At 36.6% G+C, this 21,516-nt stretch overlaps 1 protein-coding gene across 5 annotated transcripts in view; it reads right to left on the reverse strand.

The window, feature by feature from the left end:
- LOC117342707 overlaps positions 1-21,516 on the reverse strand; it is a 145,550-nt gene that overhangs the window by 30,836 nt on the left and 93,198 nt on the right. For 4 of the 5 annotated variants that reach the window (XM_033904921.1, XM_033904924.1, XM_033904925.1 and 1 more), the window contains exons 3-5: positions 8,096-8,279; positions 7,282-7,350; positions 2,913-3,046 (exon numbers count right to left, since the gene is read on the reverse strand). In XM_033904921.1, the coding sequence (XP_033760812.1) occupies positions 2,913-3,046; positions 7,282-7,350; positions 8,096-8,279 (387 nt within the window). The remainder of the gene's footprint in view (positions 1-2,912; positions 3,047-7,281; positions 7,351-8,095; positions 8,280-21,516) is intronic. The other variant, XM_033904922.1, reaches the window with a different exon arrangement.

Consider the following 21,516-nt stretch of genomic DNA (forward strand, 5'->3'; position numbering starts at 1 on the left):
GTGTCAAACCTCAATATAATACACCCCCCCCCCCCCCCCCCCCCCCCCTCCATCTCCTTCTACAGTCAAAATCTCATTATGTCTTTCAAACTCCTGTTCAATATAACCTCAATATTTACGTATGTGTATGCCATTAATTACACTAAACCTTACATGTATATGCCATTGATTTACCCATGTACTGTACAAAACTTACATATGTGTATGTCATTAATTTACCCATGTACTGTACACTAAACCTTACATATGTGTATGTCATTAATTTACCCATGTACTCTACACTAAACCTTACATATGTGTATGCCATTGATTTACCCATGTACTGTACAAAACTTACATATGGGTATGCCATTAATTTACCCATGTACTGTACAAAACTTACATATGGGTATGTCATTAATTTACCCATGTACTGTACACTAAACCTTACATGTATATGCCATTTATTTACCCATGTACTGTACAAAACTTACATATGTGTATGCCATTAATTTACCCATGTACTCTACATGCACTAAACCTTACATATGTGTATGTCATTAGTTTACCCATGTACTGTACAAAACTTACATATGGGTATGCCATTAATTTACCCATGTACTCTACACTAAACCTTACATATGTGTATGTCATTAATTTACCCATGTACTCTACACTAAACCTTACATATGTGTATGTCATTAGTTTACCCATGTACTCTACACTAAACCTTACATATGTGTATGTCATTAGTTTACCCATGTACTCTACACTAAACCTTACATATGTGTATGTCATTAGTTTACCCAGGTACTGTATACTAAACCTTATACATATGTGTATGCCATTAATCTACCCATGTACTGTATACTAAACCTTATATATGTGTAATTTAACCTTACATATGTGTATGTCATTAATTTACCCATGTACTCTACACTAAACCTCAATATAAAGGCCTTGATTCCCTTCCTTTTCTGAGATTTGATATAATTATACTAATTATATACAGAATGGAACTCCTTTGTTCCACTGGATTCCTTTATCCTAAACAGGTCACGTCTGTCTTTGATGTCTATATAGAATCCTGGTATTTACTAGTGTTTTGTGCGGAGTTCAGCTTTCTGGAGATATTTTCTTTAGAAATGATAAACAATCACTTTATACCTACCACTAGTATAGATAGACAATGTCCTTTGTTATGTACATTGTTGGGAGTTAGCTTCACAGAAGTAAAATGTCACACAAAGTCAGTATTGACTGTACATCTTACTGTATTATATTGTGCAGTTATTCCAATACTCAACTTACATTCCTGTTAGCTTGAGTATAATCCAACAAAGCTTTTATACACAGGGGCTTGACACATATTTAACCCCAAGGTGAAATCTTCACATCCCATATAATGAACCTATCTAACCCCAGGGTAAAATTCCAAGATCACTATTTATCAAAGCCCACATTCTGACCTTCAGATCACTTAAATTATAAGTGATCTGGGGGTCAGACCCTGAAGTAGATAATAACCCTGGAATTATATTTCTGGGTCATAGGAATGTGTCAAGCCCCTGTGATTGTATATATAGTACAGATGTGATTTGGATACAGGTGTGTGTGATAAAGAGGGGTTATATAATTCATAGAATGAATTAGTAATAGTTATAGTGAATTAGAATAGTAAGAAAACTTACATTTTTCTACAGTATCCACATCATCTACATGTATTGCCCTCACTAACACACCTAGCCTTATTATTTCACACTATTTCAACCCTATTACTACTTATTCCATTTTCTGCCTTGTTAAACAGTAAGAGAGGAGTTATCTCCCTTTACTCATCATGATGTTGGTTCTATAAGCCTCCATATCATTCTTTCTCATTCTTCTTGATTAAAATGACTCCTTACATAATATTTAAAACAATGATGTGAATAAATTTAGAATTGAAAGGGATAATTTCAAGCTAAAAAGACATTGTGATAAACTATTGAAAACTGTTGAATATTCTACATCTAAAGCACCAGAAATAGATAAAACAGAGGTTGTGATAAGATATCACTATTCCAATACATCTCCTAGGTATCAAACCCAAATCGTAGTAAACAGCCAATCTGTGTGGCTCCAAGGTAACTCAGACCCTGTAGTCAAGTGGCTCCAGGGTTACACAGACTTACTAGTTGTGTGGCTCCAGGGTAACACAGACTTACTAGTTGTGGGGCTCCAGGGTTACACAGACTTACTAGTTGTGTGGCTCCAGGGTTACACAGACTTACTGTCCGTGTGGCTCCAGGGTAACACAGACTTACTAGTTGTGGGGCTCCAGGGTTACACAGACTTACTAGTTGTGTGGCTCCAGGGTAACACAGACTTACTAGTTGTGTGGCTCCAGGGTTACACAGACTTACTGTCCGTGTGGCTCCAGGGTTACACAGACTTACTAGTTGTGTGGCTCCAGGGTTACACAGACTTACTGTCCGTGTGGCTCCAGGGTTACACAGACTTACTAGTTGTGTGGCTCCAGGGTAACACAGACTTACTAGTTGTGTGGCTCCAGGGTTACACAGACTTACTAGTTGTGTGGCTCCAGGGTAACACAGACTTACTAGTTGTGTGGCTCCAGGGTAACACAGACTTACTAGTTGTGTGGCTCCAGGGTTACACAGACTTACTAGTTGTGTGGCTCCAGGGTAACACAGACTTACTAGTTGTGGGGCTCCAGGGTTACACAGACTTACTAGTTGTGTGGCTCCAGGGTTACACAGACTTACTAGTTGTGTGGCTCCAGGGTTACACAGACTTACTAGTTGTGGGGCTCCAGGGTTACACAGACTTACTAGTTGTGTGGCTCCAGGGTTACACAGACTTACTAGTTGTGTGGCTCCAGGGTTAAACAGACTTACTAGTCATGGGGCTCCAGGGTTAAACAGACTTACCCTTCTCTTGCTTGGCTTTTGGTCCATTGCTTCATGCCTCAGTCGTAGGGAGTCTAGACTCTGAAGGGAGTTATAGGGCAGTAGACTCGTCTGGCTCCCAAAGGGCTTCATGTCTGACTTAAGGGAACTTCCACCTGTCAAACAAGTATTCATCTCAATAAAAAGATATACACTGTATTATAGAAATTTTCAATCAATCTTTACAATGTATTTACGCATTTATGTTTATAATACATAAAGAACAGGATCTCAATTTCAGTAATCTTTTTTATATCTGTAACTTCAGCATTAAATGCCTTTTCAGTAATGATAATGCAATGATTATTTTCCCTACAGTTAGAAAATAACAAATTTTCTCATGAATCTTATAACTTTAAAAACAGGAGGTAACATGCAATTTCCTAACTATATCGGGTACAAGTTACAAGTTTCTCTCCATATTCAAGCAATTATCTTTGTGGACACGGGTCTCTGATTTAAACTGAAATGAATTCCTAGATTATCCTTTTTGAATGATTAACATATATTTTCCTGAAAAAGTGAAGTTTTACCACATGTATATATACCCACTTTACACAGAAACACATGTAACACACATAATCACCTCTACAAAAAATTGTCAAGTCTAAATCAGACGACACTTTCCAGTCTAGTTCACTTCTCCAACCTTGTTTGGTAAGTCAAATCATTTAGTTAACAAATATGTACTGAGTCTGGATCCCTGTTTAAAAGACTGAGTATGTAATGATATTCTCCGGGGTATATACCTACCAGGTAAAGTTTATTTACTCATCTGGATGGTTTCTCAAAATAACACAAACTTGTTGTAATTTTCTTAACTATTTTTCATAAAATGATTTACAATTAACAGCAATAAAACTTATATGCATCATGAAAAAAAAACAAAAAACAAATAAGGGGAGACAACCCAGAACCTGGTGTATAATGATTGTGTTAAATTACACATAAAGTTAACAATACTTTACAGACAGAGGAGGTGGGGCGATGATCCATCACCTGATCAGAGGACAGCTATATCTAACACATTAGAGAACCACTGTGGCATTCATATTTACATAAACCAGCACACACCAATAACTACAGGTTTATTTACACACCAATAACTACAGGTTTATTTACACACCAATAACTACAGGTTTATTTACACACCAATAACTACAGGTTTATTTACACACCAATAACTACAGGTTTATTTACACTACACTGTCAGATTTCTTTAGCATGAGATTTGATTCTGTCTCCATTCCAGTTAAAAACAAAACAATAGTCACAATAAGCCAGGCAACTTAACGAAGCAAATTAAAACCATTGGATAACTTGTACCAAATTTTACATGCATAAAAAAAACTGAAATAAACTGACAAATTGTAATTAGAACATGATTATCATACATGATGTACTTACGAAGGATCAAAGCCAACATGCCTTTAGTATGTGTTATCAATGCCCTATCTTACTTTGGGTTTATGTATAAATCCATCAATAGTTTTATAACAACACTGTCCATTGCATCATTATCCTGCCGCCATGTTCAATCACACACAAAAAATGTTCTTTTAATCCAGATGCTACACTTTACACAAACATATAGTCTTCCTTCATCCTTGGGTACATAATTGTAGGTTGAGCTTCTTTCATCAACATGCAGCAAACATATTTAACTTTATCCCCTTCCATACATACAGAGAAAGGTCTCAGAAACCTCTGTTATCTTTGGAACATAAAGTCCATGGTGTAATCAGGAAAAATTCCAGCTAATTCAAATTGGAACATTCACTAAAAAATGTGAATGAGGAAACATGTGAAGTAACGTAGAGTACATCCCAGTAGTAACATAACAGGACTGTCCATACTAGTTATACTTCCTCCTTGATATAAATAAACATACACTCTAATGATGGACATGGTCAGTGTTTGTCCAGTAGCTGTAAATAACAAACAATAAAGGGGTCAGCTCCGCCCCTATAACACACCAGGCCCTGGTGAGCCAGGAATGTGCCCCTTATATAGCACTATATATATCATACTACATTCCCCCTTATATAGCCAGCACTATATATATCATGGTCCAGAGTATAAGTCTCTACGGTAAATATGGTTATCTTAACACTGACAAAAATAGACTTTATAGGGTAAACACACAGATTTTATTTTTTTTTATGTGCTGAAATTTGAGCATATTAAGTAAGTAGTTTCGAACTAGTCTGAATTTCTTGCCAATTTTTGCATACTTATGTCATATCATTGACAAAGTCTGAATGGTTTCCTTGAGTGGAACTCTTTCTTTTGAAGGTGATACCTGTCATAATCTTGTAGCATATATCATTACGGAATAAGCATAGGATATATTAAACTGAACCAGTCTGTATTCAAAGATCAAATGTAAGATTTCCTCACACACTCCATACTTCACATGCTCCATACTTCACATGCTCCATACTTAACACGCTCCATACTTCATAATTTAAATTAAATTGAAACTAGAGATGCCATATCAGTTATCAAAATAAGTATCATACTACATATACAGGTATCCTGAAAGACCCCATTTGCTTTATTGAAGCTAAATTTTGGACTGAAAGTATGGTTTGTTGTAAGGTAACAAATGTGATGGTTATCTGCCGTACACATACTTACCCACTTGATAGAGTTCGGTATTTGACATGCCAGGCACATAATATCTTCAATAGCTTACATCAAGTATCAAGGAAAAGATCACTTCAAAATATGTAAATCTGAAAACTTTCCCTTTAGTTATGAAAAGGCTCAAAAGCCCATAGTGTTCTGTACATTATACTGCCCTCCATGATGTCTATCAACAATTCCACTGAAATATAAACATTACACTAACATGATTCCCTCTGTCTATGCCTGATATTGTACATACTATATGTATCTCTACTGTCCTAAGTGAGGTGATCATCTCATACAGTATATAATGCTTACCATGTATATATAACTGTCAGCGTGTAAATACCATCCTGACTGCCTGCTGCCTTACCTAGTTTAGTTTATACCTGTAAATTATCTCCCCTTGCTTGTACAGGTAAATAAAATAGCTCATTGAAAGACATTTGTACTTGCTAATTTTTTATTTATTTATTTTTTATTTTCATGGAGACAATTTTAAAAGTGCAACATTTGATGCAGAAAAGTAAATTCACCTGTCCTTCCTGACAAACTAATTATAACAACATCCATATTTTAAGCTGCTTTCTCAAGTACCAGAATTTTTTCTCCTAAAAGGTGAGAATTGGCAAATACAGGTATAGTTTGATCGAACTATCATTCAAGTAGAGTTGTGAATTAGACAAGCAAAGACCCCTTACTGAAGTTAAGACTAACTGGTACAGCTGTACTGACTGGCTGGCCAATAAATACCAAGAATATTGATCTAATAGTAATTCATCAAGGTTCAAACTGGATCATAATATTGATTATTGATCTATAGTAATTCATCAAGGTTCAAACTGGATCATAATATTGATTATTGATCTAATAGTAATTCATCAAGGTTCAAAACTGGATCATAATATCATGCAAACATGCTTAAGGAGATCAAATTTGAGAGAGTTATCTCTCTTTGACTATCAAACTGAAAGTTCAACTTTTGAAAAATCTACAGAAAATGCAAAAAATGTTTTTCAATAATCAATTACACATGTACAACCTTCCAATCTAGACTCCTTACCAATAATCACTTTTTTTCAATTTTTAAGATTAAATGAAAAACACAACCCACATAGCATGATGCACCAAATTTGTACTTCTATTTACATATAGCGAACAAATAGAGAAAATAAAACTTCAAATATAAAATTTAAAAATTGCCACAATATCAAGATTCAGAAGTGTGTGACCATGCGGAATTAATCGGCTACTAGGGAGTCAATCACGTGGACAACATCAACAGACACAACGTAGCATTCAATCTCCAGGCGAGGGGAGAAGAGTTTCACACCCTGCAAGCTGCACGGCAAATTTTGAATCAGAGATGGAGGACTTCATGATTAGAGTTTGATCCAATCAGGACCTGGATCTCTAACAGTGATATATGGTAAACTAAACAGTTTACTAAAACACTATATTATACTCGTGAACAAATTAGGGAAAATCGTTTCAATATATTAAACAATTTCGGATGTTAATTAAGTTGTAATCTCATTCAGAACGTGATATCACAAAAGTGAGTAATGATTAATTTCAGAACATTAAGTTTTTGGGTGTTGTTCCATCTAGGAGATTGAAAGATCAAGAAAATGTACAATTTTCATTAAGAACTATTTGTGTGCAGCACTCTGGGGTAAAACACTCGTCCTTGAGAAAGCTGGGAGATCTGTGAGCGTACCTTCCCAGGACGATGTGAGGTCATCTAGTACCTCCCCATACAGTTCATCAAACAATTCCAAGTTCTCCTCTGAAAATGTCAATAATCAAACTATTTCTGCACTAGTCTTATACTAAGCTAACAGATTTGTGTAAGGAAAATTTCTTACTTTCAACCAATAAACCATTTAATAATTAAAATGTTTTGTTAGTTAGTAAAAAAGAACTGTTTATGCATGTAAATATTTTTCCTTCAATAAATTCTCATCCATCCCCAAACACTAACACTTCCTTTATATAACATAAAAAATTGTTTACAGTTTCAGTGTCATATCCTGAAAAAATTGGTTTTCGCCTAAAATTGTTAAAATAAACACAGGAAACAGGACAATGTAGACTTTAACAGTACAATAAGGAATATATCCCTACAGCTAATATCAACAACACCCATAGCAACCACATCTGTTACCATGGAAACAACACAAGACAACGAAGGAATATAGCGACTGATTCGCCTGTTTATGTCTATAAGAAAGGAATGGCATTTCCTTTAGATTATTAAAGTGTGCCATATATATCTACACATGCACTGGTGACCAGATTTAAGTTCAACTAAATTATCTCCGTCATTATACATATTTTCCTTTGCTAAGACTCTTACAGTGCTAGAGTTGTATGGGTGAATACATAAAACACTGAGTAGCTATGTATAGACACCAAAATGTATAATAGTAAGAGACATATACACTTTGAGATAATAAATAACATTTTCCCATATATACCAAATATGACATGTTAGTGCATGAGAAAGGTGAGGAATCGTTGTAATCCCTTACCCAGGTCAGATTTGGGGCGGGGTTTATTTCGTTGACTTCCTTCACGTCGCTTGATAGGTGAAATTTCTGTGGTTTCGACAAGATCTGCCCATCGTACACTGATTTCAGACTTTGGACGTTCAGGTCGAGGAGATGGGGACTTTCTCCGCCGCAACACTGCAGAGGCTGAATCCTGGACGTTTGTCTGAAAGTTATAAGGTATACTTAATCATAAATGTCAATACATAGAATTGACTTCATAAATCTGTCATCCAATTAAGCAACAGAAATGTATATGCTAAACCATCAAACCTCATCCAACACACACTGTAGCTGTTTACATCCCACTCAAACAAATCTTACCTTGTAATTACCAAATATCAACAAACATACAAGGTGTGTGGAACAATGTATGACTTTAATGATACATCAGGAAGCTTAACTACAAGTTAAGAAATAAAGTCCATAAAGAAAGATTGGACAAAGACTAAAAGTCTGAAAAAGGGCAATAACTCTTTTAAAGTTATCAATTCACATTGCAGCACTTTATGAACTATCTATAAAATGTTTCCTTGGTTCAATAGATTATAATTTGTAGACAATGCCTACAAAACCTGTGGAACATTATAAGTATGATCAATGATTTATTACAGCAGCAGCTTCTGTCTTTAAAACTTTGACCCACTTAGTGATTCTCAGGTATTAAGACTTACCTGTATTACAGGTGAAAATGTCCCAAAAGATTCCACTCAGTCATTTATATTGTTTATTGTCCCACTAACCTTACCAGACAGGTGACACCTCTGTCAGTAGGTCAATAACTACAGAAGTATTTCCTGGTATAGATAGCCACTACTGGTCTCTAAGGGATCCACATGGTAATTAACATCAGGTGTACATGTTAACCCAGTGTAATTCTGGGTAACCAGGGGTATACAATCTGTCTATGTAATAACCCAGTGTAATTCTGGGTAACCAGGGGTGTACAATCTGTCTATGTAATAACCCAGTGTAATTCTGGGTAACCAGGGGTGTACAATTTGTCTATGTAATAACCCAGTGTAATTCTGGGTAACCAGGGGTGTACAATCTGTCTATGTAATAACCCAGTGTAATTCTGGGTAACCAGGGGTGTACAATCTGTCTATGTAATAACCCAGTGTAATTCTGGGTAACCAGGGGTATACAATCTGTCTATGTAATAACCCAGTGTAATGCTGGGTAACCAGGGGTGTACAATCTGTCTATGTAATAACCCAGTGTAATGCTGGATAATATAACCAGGGGTGTACAATTTGTCTATGTAATAACCCAGTGTAATTCTGGGTAACTAGGGGTGTACAATTTGTCTATGTAATAACCCAGTGTAATTCTGGGTAACCAGGGGTGTACAATTTGACTATGTAATAACCCAGTGTAATTCTGGGTAACCAGGGGTTTACAATTTGTCTATTACTGTTGAGATATAGCAAATTACAACCACATACATGGAATTCAATAACATTCTTGGTATCCAGCATTAAATTCTATAATACTTAATATCAAGCATCAGATTCTCTAACATTCTTCATATCTGACATCAAATTATATAGCACTTGATATCCAGCATTAAATTCTATAATACTTAATGCCAAGCATCAAATTATATAACACTTAATTGATATTCAGCATCAAATTATATAACACACTTGATAGTCTGCATCATATTCTATGAAACACTTGATATCCAGCATTAACTTCTATAACATCCTTAATATCCAGCATCAAATTCTATAACACTCTTGATATCAAGCATCAAATTATATAACACTCTTGATATCAAGCATCAAATTCTATAACTCACATGATATCAAGCATCAAATTCTATCAAGCATCAAATTCTATAACTCACATGATATCAAGCATCAAATTCTATAACACTCTTGATATCAAGCATCAAATTCTATAACTCACTTGATATCCAGCTTACAATTCTATAACATTCTGGACATCAATCATCAAATTCTATGATACTTGACATCCAGCACCAATACAGTGTAAACTTGATCATGTTAGCTCCTTATATCAGTGTAAAATCCCATGTAAACACAGTGTCTGGAGAGCTATTATACTTGTCTGACCGAACTTCTGCGTGGATAGGAAATAACAGTTTCACCTCCTGATGTTAGCACTTTGAAGGAACATTTGTGAAGAAATACAAAAACTAAAACAAAGAGGGCAGCATTACCTTGTGCCCCAGTAATGTGGTATAACATTATTATAAAGTACATCCGTTGTGAATTAACATTCTCTGCAGTCCACACTTACAAGGTGTTCCTGCCAAGTTTAATTTTACCCCCAATTTTACTCAATTCCCAGTAATTGATATTTGTTTTTATAGCTGGTTCTTTATACAGCTCTCCTCTCCCTGCTCTGATTCGACTGAAGATCTGTTTGAAATTATCCTATTTACATCACACATTCTGGAAACTTTGCCCAAAACTTTGCTACAATATTTTAATCACCTCGATCTTTTCAAATGGCAAGCATTAATTGTGGTAACAGGTATACTGGCTGTGTTTCTATATACTGCACAGAATTCTTTACTTCACACTGGTGTCTGTCAGAATTCACACAAAATATACAGTATACACCCTTAACTTTGTTAGAGCATTCACACACTTTAACATTGATGTACAGTGACTGACATTGAAGCCAGAATATGATACAACATGAAAAAGGTGAAAGTGTTAGATAATGAAATAACAACACGTTTAATTTGTTTGTTCAGGTATACAGAAATACTATTGATTTCTATATGGTCTGTACCAAAGTGGAGGCTACCTTTATATATTTATTTCCAGTTTTAAAAAATTCAAACTGTCAAAAAAAACTTATACTACAGATACCTATACAATGTTTATATTCAGAATGATATATTTCTCACCTATGTATGTGTATTGTCATCTCACAATGTATCTGTATTGCCATCTCACCGATGTATGTGAATTGCCATCTCACCAATATATGTGTATTGCCATCTCACCAATGTATGTGTATTGCCATCTCACCAATATATGTGTATTGCCATCTCACCGATGTACGTGTATTGTCATCTCACCGATGTACGTGTATTGCCATCTCACAATGTATGTGTATTGCCATCTCACAATGTATGTGTATTGCCATCTCACAAATGTATGTGTATTGCCATCTCACCGATGTATGTGTATTCTCATCTCACAATGTATGTGTATTGCCATCTCACAATGTATGTGTATTGCTATCTCACCAATGTATGTGTATTGCCATCTAACCAATGTATGTGTATTGCCATCTCACCGATGTATGTGTATTGCCATCTCACCGATGTATGTGTATTGCCATCTAATCAATGTATGTGTATTGCCATCTCACCGATGTATGTGTATTGCTATCTCATAAGATATTACACAATTAATAGTAATATGTCCATGATACTTGTTCAGGAACCCAACAAACAAAATCAGATACCCAGTTAATGTCTATATGCTAATCTATAAGACTTTGATCCACCAAGTCTGAGAAACAAGTTGTCTGACAATTATTGACAGTAACCATGACAACGCCTGATACATATAGAATTGAAAACTTCCATGCAATACAGCAACAATTTGGCAAAGATTCAAATAAAGACTCCCTTCTTATCACAAAACAAACAAGAGTTTAAGAGGAGCCGATATATATGAAAATCTACAGAATTCCAACGATCTGGATCTGCGTGGGTTTTGATAGCAAAGACTTTCTATAGTTTCTATATGCAGTACATTTAAGCTAAGAATTTCCTAATGATAAAAAAAGAAAAAAGATTTTACAAAATTTTTAGCTTGTTATTCAAAGAATTTACAAAGTTTAAAGCTTCCTATTCAAAGAATTCTATCATAACAAATACATCCTATAAAACTCCCACAAATTAAGGACGGGGCGGGGTAAGTAAAACTCCCACAAATTATGGACGGGGCGGGATAAATACCATACCACAAGTACCAACACACTTATCAGGCATTTTTGTGATTATTAGACATAAGCTCGGACTGTAATCATAAATCCTGTCATAAACACTGAAATCTATAATATTTTAAGAGAACTCATCAGGTCCGAAGTTGTTCCTTATAAATGTAGGTATCTTAGTTTACATCTATTTGTCTAATGGGGAAGGGTGGCTTCATTCTCTGCCTGGACTTACAGTATCAGTGTTAAATTAAAATACACTACATTTTCTCTATAAAAGACATGATAACGCTTCCACCTGACAGTTCATACCAACTCTGGTGTTATCTGTGATTGGTGTAAGGCGACCCAGCACTATAACAACAACAGTATCCCATTAATACAACATTTATTGGCCTCCGAAGGGGAGTTATCTCCCCTGGATAAACTGTTGTAAGATAAACTAAACATTAATGGGGGTGTCTCCCTCAGAAGTAGTTGTAAAGATAGCTATCAAATAAAAAAGTGAAATTAATCTAGAATCGTTTCATGAATACTAAACATGACCATTAATTAACAAGGAGTTGTCTCCCCTTATCAAACCCTAAACATTGTATAGCCTCAAAACAGAACCTGACTCACACTGAGAACAGAACAGAATAAAAGATAATTTTAACTCTTCATGAATCCCTTCAACACCATCAACATATAAACTGATCAAAACATTCAGACAGACTCAGTATAATAATAGATTGTATGGCCTCACCCCAGTTAGGTTAGTCCACTACCCATCATCAGGCCTCATCCCAGTTAGGTTAGTCCATTACCCATCATAAGGCCTCATCCCAGTTAGGTTAGACCACTACCCATCATCAGGCCTCATCCCAGTTAGGTTAGTCCACTACCCATCATCAGGCCTCACCCCAGTTAGAAGGTTGGTCCATTACCCATCATCAGGCCCCATCCCAGTTAGGTTGGTCCACAACCCATCATCAGGCCTCATCCCAGTTAGGTTAGACCACTACCCATCATAAGGCCTCATCCCAGTTAGGTTAGTCCACAACCCATCATAAGGCCCCATCCCAGTTAGAAGGTTAGTCCACTACCCATCATAAGGCCCCATCCCAGTTAGGTTAGACCACTACCCATCATAAGGCCCCATCCCAGTTACGTTAGTCCACTACCCATCATCAGGCCCCATCCCAGTTAGGTTAGTCCATTATCCATCATCAGACCCCATCACAGTTAGGTTAGTCCACTATACCCATCATAAGGCCCCATCCCAGTTAGGTTAGTCCACTACCCATCATAAGGCCCCATCCCAATTAGGTTAGTCCACTATACCCATCATAAGGCCCATCCCAGTTAGGTTAGTCCACTACCCATCATAAGGCCCCATCCCAGTTAGGTTAGTCCATTACCCATCATAAGGCCCCATCCCAATTAGGTTAGTCCACTATACCCATCATAACGCCCCATCACAGTTAGGTTAGTCCACTACCCATCATCAGGCCTCACCCCAGTTAGAAGGTTAGTCCACTACCCATCATCAGGCCCCATCCCAATTAGGTTAGTCCACTACCCATCATAAGGCCCCATCCCAGTTAGAAGGTTAGACCACAACCCATCATAAGGCCCCATCACAGTTAGGTTAGTCCACAACCCATCATCAGGCCTCATCCCAGTTAGGTTAGACCACTACCCATCATAAGGCCCCATCCCAGTTAGGTTAGTCCATTACCCATCATAAGGCCCCATCCCAGTTAGGTTAGTCCACAACCCATCATAAGGCCCATCCCAGTTAGGTTAGTCCACTACCCATCATAAGGCCCCATCCCAGTTAGGTTAGTCCATTACCCATCATAAGGCCCCATCACAGTTAGGTTAGTCCACAACCCATCATAAGACCCCATCCCAGTTAGGTTAGTCCACTACCCATCATAAGGCCCCATCCCAGTTAGGTTAGTCCAATACCCATCATAAGGCCCCATCACAGTTAGGTTAGTCCACAACCCATCATAAGGCCCCATCCCAGTTAGGTTAGTCCACTACCCATCATAAGGCCCCATTCCAGTTAGAAGGTTAGTCCACTACTCTGAGTTTCCAGAAACAAGATCATAGTGACATAATGGCGATCCTTTATATTTGTAATAGTCACACAGAAATCAAAAACAAAGAATCATCATGTTTTCACAGGCCTTTTCACGCTGTGATCCAAACTACAAGATCAGCTATTTCTGTTGAACATACATAACAATACAATAATATACATGTACCATCCATTACCTTCATTTCCTCAGCTCAGTTGTCATAGTTAAATTCAGAATCTTGGTTATCATAGTGTCTAGGTTGCCATGGTAATGGGTTAAGTTGCCCACAGGTTTGATTAGACAATAACCAATGGGTAAATCTTGTCCTGTGACCAGATAAGACATAGAGAGGATGTGTATCACAGTGTCCTGTAACCTCAAACAGAAATGAAACCTTCCACTACAGTAACACTTATAAACACTACAACTAAGTCAATATAGATGATGACAGACGTCTACACCATGACCTCTGATCATACCAATTTATGGTCAGTTCTGTATTCAAATGTAACTATTTCACACATGTGACTTGACAAAAAGGGCAGTTGTTTGGCATACCAGGTAAAGCTATAGGTCATCATTATCAGCATGTCTCCAGGTATGGTAATAATTCTCAGCTTATGTATGAGGTATTATTTTGAAGTTGATATCTGATGAACATTAGTTTGTTTTGAATGTGAGGCCAATCAAAACGCCTACATTGAACCAATTGTACTATCATTTTTAGTACATGTAATACAATACCACTACATGAAATATATATATATATAAGTCTTCCACTTATCATAAGTAAGAGATATAAAGTTACTTTGCTAAAATCTTATTGCAATATGAAACTCCTATTAGTTCACCATCGAAATCAGAAACACTTTCCTGAAATTGTTTTTTTATGGCAGAAAGTATTGGAGACCATTGGCTGACCATTCTGTCTGGCAGGCTGACCATTCTGTCTGGCAGGCTGACCATTCTGTCTGGCAGGCTGACCTGTTCCCAATCATCAGGTTTTGTTTCCTCTTTCATCACAAGTTTGATACTTCTCATGAGTAACTGAACTTTACCATCAAACATCACATGCCATTAATGTGTGTCTGATGACAGCCGAAGGATGATATACCGAGTTACATCAATACTAGACCACATAAGATATCATTTGGTCAATGTTGGACATATATTAGAACATTGTGACAATGTCACACCATTCAGACTTACACTGGAACATTGTGACAATGTCACACCATTCAGACTTACACGAGAACATTGTGACAATGTCACACCATTGACGTACACTGGAACATTATGACAATGTCACACCATTGACGTACACTAGAACATTGTGACAATGTCACACCATTCAGACTTACACTGGAACATTGGGACAATGTCACACCATTCAGACTTATACTGGAACATTGGGACAATGTCACACCATTCAGACTTACACTGGAACATTATGACAATGTCACACCATTCAGAAATACATTAGAACATTGTGACAATGTCACACCATTTAGACTTACACTGGAACATTGTCACAATGTCACACCATTCAGACTTACACTAGAACATTATGACAATGTCACACCATTCACAGTAACCTTAGAACATTGTGACAATGTCACACCATTCAGACTTACACTAGAACATTATGACAATGTCACACCATTTAGACTTACACTGGAACATTGTCACAATGTCACACCATTCAGACTTACATTAGAACATTGTGACAATGTCACACCATTCACAGTAACCTTAGAACATTGTGACAATGTCACGCCATTCAGACTTACACTGGAACATTATGACAATGTCACACCATTCAGAAATACATTAGAACATTGTGACAATGTCACACCATTCAGACTTACACTAGAACATTGTGACAATGTCACACCATTCAGAAATACATTAGAACATTGTGACAATGTCACACCATTCAAAGTTAACCTACCAAGGGTAACACCACATTCTTATAATGTTGAAATTCTATGTTGTCTTTTTTATAATTTCAACTATTATCTATTTCAATATTTCTAAAATACATTTTAATGAAATACCCACCTTTTCATCTTTGAAATGAACATGAATTGTCTGACTTTTTGGGCTGACTTTGGTCGTACTTCTCGTGGCAATGTAAGCTAGATCACAGTCACAAGATGCCACAATTTGCATGCTGCCGAAAGCATGAAATGTGGCTTTGGTAGCCACACATGGGCAAGAACAGCCATTTCTCTTCTGCTGTTGTTTCCGTTTAAAACACTTCAAAAACATCAGTTCAAACATTCTCTATGATTCTGGATTTACAGAGAAGTGGTTGTGTCTGAATTCCTATATAGGACAGGATGGTCCAATCCAACATGACACTTCATCGAGATTGTGTCTCTACTGAGTAATGTTAAAAAAATCCACTTGTACGATTTCATTACACCAGCTGATAACGTTATTCCTCAACCAATCACTTCACATTGATTCGAATAACTTTAATGACAGGAAATTCACATCTCAAGGCTGTAATAAAATTAGATATTGAATATTTTCTTTTTCAAATCCAATGTTATTATCATCTTCTGTTCTTAATTAGTTTGTGGATATCAACATAATTAAGGATATTTGGGAAAATGACTAAAATCCCAGAAATTTAAATAATTTCACAAGAAGAATTTAAGGAGAAAACCAAAGATAAAATTAGTCCGGAATCCTTTTCATCAAACGGATGTCGCTGAAACTGTAGTCATTCACAAATGATGTGTTAATCATGAGACTGGAATGAAAACTTGTGAAAAGGAATCCTCCACATACAGTAGTGGAACTTGTAGGAGCTGTGAGGTGGGCATTATCTGCCCTTGGTAACCTACGTCAGACGGAGGAATGTAGCAGTATGATAACACAAGCCTCTAATTACAGAAATCTGTCACGGTTTTCTTCCCCATTGTCTTTGTGTATATAACCCACACATCTATATTCTATTGTATAGTGGTATCCTGTACCACACAAGTTTCCATCTCCATAGACACTCCACAGCTCAATGCATTTAAGATGGAAAACAAATTTTTGAAACATAAAATGTTGATGTCTGTAAAACCGAACTTCACAGCATTAGAGTAGCTAGAGATAAAAGCAAGCAGATTCTCTGCAAAATAATTCTCAACTGTTGTAAGGTTTCAATGTAAAGCCAAAAAAGCGAACATTCTTTGAATCAATGTATAAAATTTACAACCTTAAGCCATTAAAAACTGCTGTAGCCTCAAATCTCTACACAGAATGTGAAACATTGAAATGGTTTCTGATAATCCTCTCAACAACACCAAGGCTGATCCTAAAAATAACTGGATTTCAATTTCAAGACCGAGTGTAAGTCTGTCATTCTTCACTACAGCTGGTATCCGTATCACTGATGTTGCACACAATATAGGTACCAACTACCTGTATAGAAACAATAGAACACCTGTACCAGAATCCTTCAGGTGTGTATGATTAAGGTACAATCTGTATCCAAGGCCGAGACAAGATAGAGCAGAACTCAAGCATCCAGCAAGACAAAACACAATGGCGCTGTATCAATGCCAGAAATTGTCAAGATGCCAAAATAAGTGCACCAATATGATGTAAATGTGTTTGTTTTACGTAACATCAGCTGGTATCAATGAACAGTTCATACATTTCTTGTCAAGAGAAGTTTACCTCCTGGGTATGGCTCTGTGTACCCTGTTAACAATGGAAACCTCCAGTTTTTAACTACAGCGATCATATAGCTGCCATGTTTTCAGCGTCTCACAGTGAATTCTCCTCATTCTGATGAATTGACACTTGTGTAACCACAGAAAACAATTCTGACAAGATTTCAGCAGTCCTGAAGATTGTGTTTTTACGAGAACTTCATTAGTACAACACTTTAGACAAACTGTACGTACACAATATGATGTTTCAGACATTCCAACACCTCTGTCGGGGCCCTAACGAGTTTCCATTTACTACTTATACTCCAGAGCTAATATAAGGACCTTAAACAACAATTAATACTGACGTCAAAAGTCGTTGAAATAATGACCAGAGGAATTTTTAATATTACAAAAAGATTTCTTTCTAAAAGAACATAATGAAAGATACGTCGGTAGGCTATACGTAACGGCCTTTAGATTTGGGCCGAAGCTTTGTAAGAATACTAAAACTACCTATAGGACCATTACATAACCAAAGCATGTCATAAAAACACAAAGCAGTATTAAAAACTAGAAAGATGGCATTGCTTAAAAAGACTTCATCCATAGTAAGTGCTTTAAACCCTTTGTAGAAGCCATTGAGTCACAAGTAATAATCTAGCTTTCCAACATTCCACCACGCAAAGGTTGTGTGTGCCTATGGATGTACACAGTCTTAGGTATCTAGATTTAGATTTATTGAAGCACAGCCAAACAATAATGTTTTATGACACTTGTGATGTTGCTCAATAGAATTTTAAACTCTATCTCTTAAAATCAATCTAAAGAATCTAAATACATCGGTTAGAAGATGAAGATCACAATCAGCAATCTGATTTTTTCCCAATACAATATGTTTTGTGCAGTAGAATAGCAGTACATGTATTTGTTTTATCCAGATATTTAGGTCTAATCTATAATGACACCTCATTACATTAATTTTCATCCTAACTTCTGTATACCTTACTCTGAATGAATGGTGCGTGTATAGGACACCTACAAACTTATCAATGATGGAAGATAGTGTTGGCATCCCACAGTCAAACCTGGCCTTATTGGCTCATGGTCGAGGTACAGAGGGTACATGATGGCAGCCGGCCTATGCCATATAGTAGTACACATTCATACGTAAGTATATCTGTAGTATTGGCAAGTTTGATGATCCAGAGCAATTGTTGATGTTGTCCCGACATTCAACTTCGAATACAAAATAAACAGAAATAAATCCTCTATACGTCACTGAGAGATTGGTATGAAACAAGCAAAATTGTTGCATGAATTCCTCTTTTCCTCCGGTTACAGACTTAAATATAATGTAAAAACACTAATACACTTAAATCTCTAATTCCCCTCCATTCAGTCGCTAATACCGAGTTAAATAACGACACACAAGGGCTGGACCCCTTGTTTACTGTGATGTCAGAGATCATCACTGATGTCACACCTGAGGACACCTTTAACGAGATGAAGAATACCTACCTGGAGGGTACCTGTCCAGACCACAGGTACGTCAGCACCATAGTAAGGTGTCTATGGCCAGGGGCCAGTTTAAACTCGCCACTGTACCACTACATCTCTGTTTACATCAGAGAACTAGGACAACTGGTCTATGTCAACTTAACCATTAAATTCTCCCATCAATATATATACCATTAACATAAACATTATAGGCTTGTAGTGACATTTCTATAGCCTGGTTTGTATAGTTTCAAAGGTATAGTAATCAAACAAACTTTGAGGAAATATTAACTGCCAAATCAGCAGAAAAGGAAAACATCCTTTATCATGTATTCAAACTAACAAGTCTTTTCAAATGAATGTTTGAAAGCCTCCCAAAAAGGTTTGTATCCTCCAAGTCATTAATATGGTATGATGAGATATGACCACCCAGAGGTGTAGGTTACTGCTGGCTCTGCACGATTTCCATCAACACAGAGCACAATTTATGTCACAGACTTCTGTCATTCTTTATAAAATCTTAAAGTGGCTAAGAGGCTAAAAGAATGAACACTTTGTTTAAATTGTTTCGCAAAAACAAGAAATCAGCTAGCTCTCAGAGAAACTAATTTGATAATTGTTCTTTTTTTTTCAATTTTTGTTGGAAAAGTTCATTTAGAAATTTTAATGTCAAGCTTAATTTCATAAAACATTCTGTGTGGTTTTTAACTTAAAATTTGATCTAGGTTTTTGTTCACTTGCTTGAAATACCCAAGGTATAAAAAATACACGTGTATATAACTTCAGGTAGAAGAACATTCCAGTGCACTAAAAGTACAGACAGTGTTAGGTAGTTAGTGTTAGTGTTAGGTAGTTAGTGTTGGGTAGTTAGTGTTAGTGTTAGTGTTAGGTAGTTAGAGTTAGATAGTTATTACTGGGTAGTTAGTGTTAGGTAGTAAGTACTGGGTAGTTAGTGTTAGGTAGTTAGTGTTGGGTAGTTAGTTAGTATTGGGTAGTTAGTGTTGGGTAGTTAGTGTTGGGTAGTAAGTCCTGGGTAGTTAGTGTTAGGTAGTAAGTCCTGGGTAGTTAGTGTTAGGTAGTTAGTGTTGGGTAGTTAGTGTTGGGTAGTTAGTGTTAGGTAGTTAGTGTTAGGTATAGTTAGTGTTGGGTAGTTAGTGTTGGGTAGTTAGTGTTAGGTAGTTAGTGTTGGGTAGTTAGTGTTGGGTAGTTAGTGTTGGGTAGTAAGTCCTGGGTAGTTAGTGTTAGGTAGTTAGTGTTGGGTAGTTAGTGTTGGGTAGTAAGTCCTGGGTAGTTAGTGTTAGGTATAGTTATTGCTGGGTAGTTAGTGTTGGGTAGTAAGTCCTGGGTAGTTAGTGTTGGGTAGTTAGTGTTGGGTAGTTAGTGTTAGGTAGTAAGTCCTGGGTAGTTAGTGTTAGGTAGTTAGTGTTAGGTAGTTAGTGTTGGGTAGTTAGTGTTAGGTAGTAAGTCCTGGGTAGTTAGTGTTAGGTAGTTAGTGTTGGGTAGTTAGTGTTAGGTAGTTATTGCTGGGTAGTTAGTGTTAGGTAGTAAATACTGGGAAGTTAGTGTTGGGTAGTTATAGTGTTAGGTAGATAGTAGATAGGGTCACCATATGACCTTTAATCTTCAAACACTAATACATTTGTGGTCAGTGTCAAAGTCATACAGTACTGATCGACCTATGATAGCTAGGCCTAGGGCAAGTTCTGACCAACACATCATCACATTATATAGTATTAACAGGATGCTGTGGTCAAGTATTAGCTATAGGCTACCCCAGGAATAGATTGTGGTATATGTCAAACATTTTAGGAGTTACCTCCCTTCAACTGGTCAACATTGTTGCATCTCGAGCTCTCTATCAAGAATTTATATATGTATATATAATTAGTCAAGGCACCATTTCAGATTAATCAGTCTTCCAATTTTATTATATTTTATTTTATTCATTTTTCTTTTTTTTAAATAACCCCTTACATTCATCTTTCCGCATGTACAGATTCAGAGAGGTGCACCTTTAAAGTGTCTGACTCGTATGATAATCACTAAACAGAAGCCATACTGATCAGCAAAACAGACAAAGGGACATAACTCTTGCACTTATGAATGGATTGGACAGCTCCAAAGCCAGTTCCTGGTAATCTATGTCTGGGAGATAATGTTAGATTATTTCTTTATCAACCCACAGACTTGGTGTTATGTGTCCATGGTACAGCTGTGTATAGGCCAACACTAGTTACTATTGTATATA

Source organism: Pecten maximus, chromosome 14 (genome assembly GCF_902652985.1).
Source record: "Pecten maximus chromosome 14, xPecMax1.1, whole genome shotgun sequence".
NCBI lineage: Eukaryota > Metazoa > Mollusca > Bivalvia > Pectinida > Pectinidae > Pecten > Pecten maximus.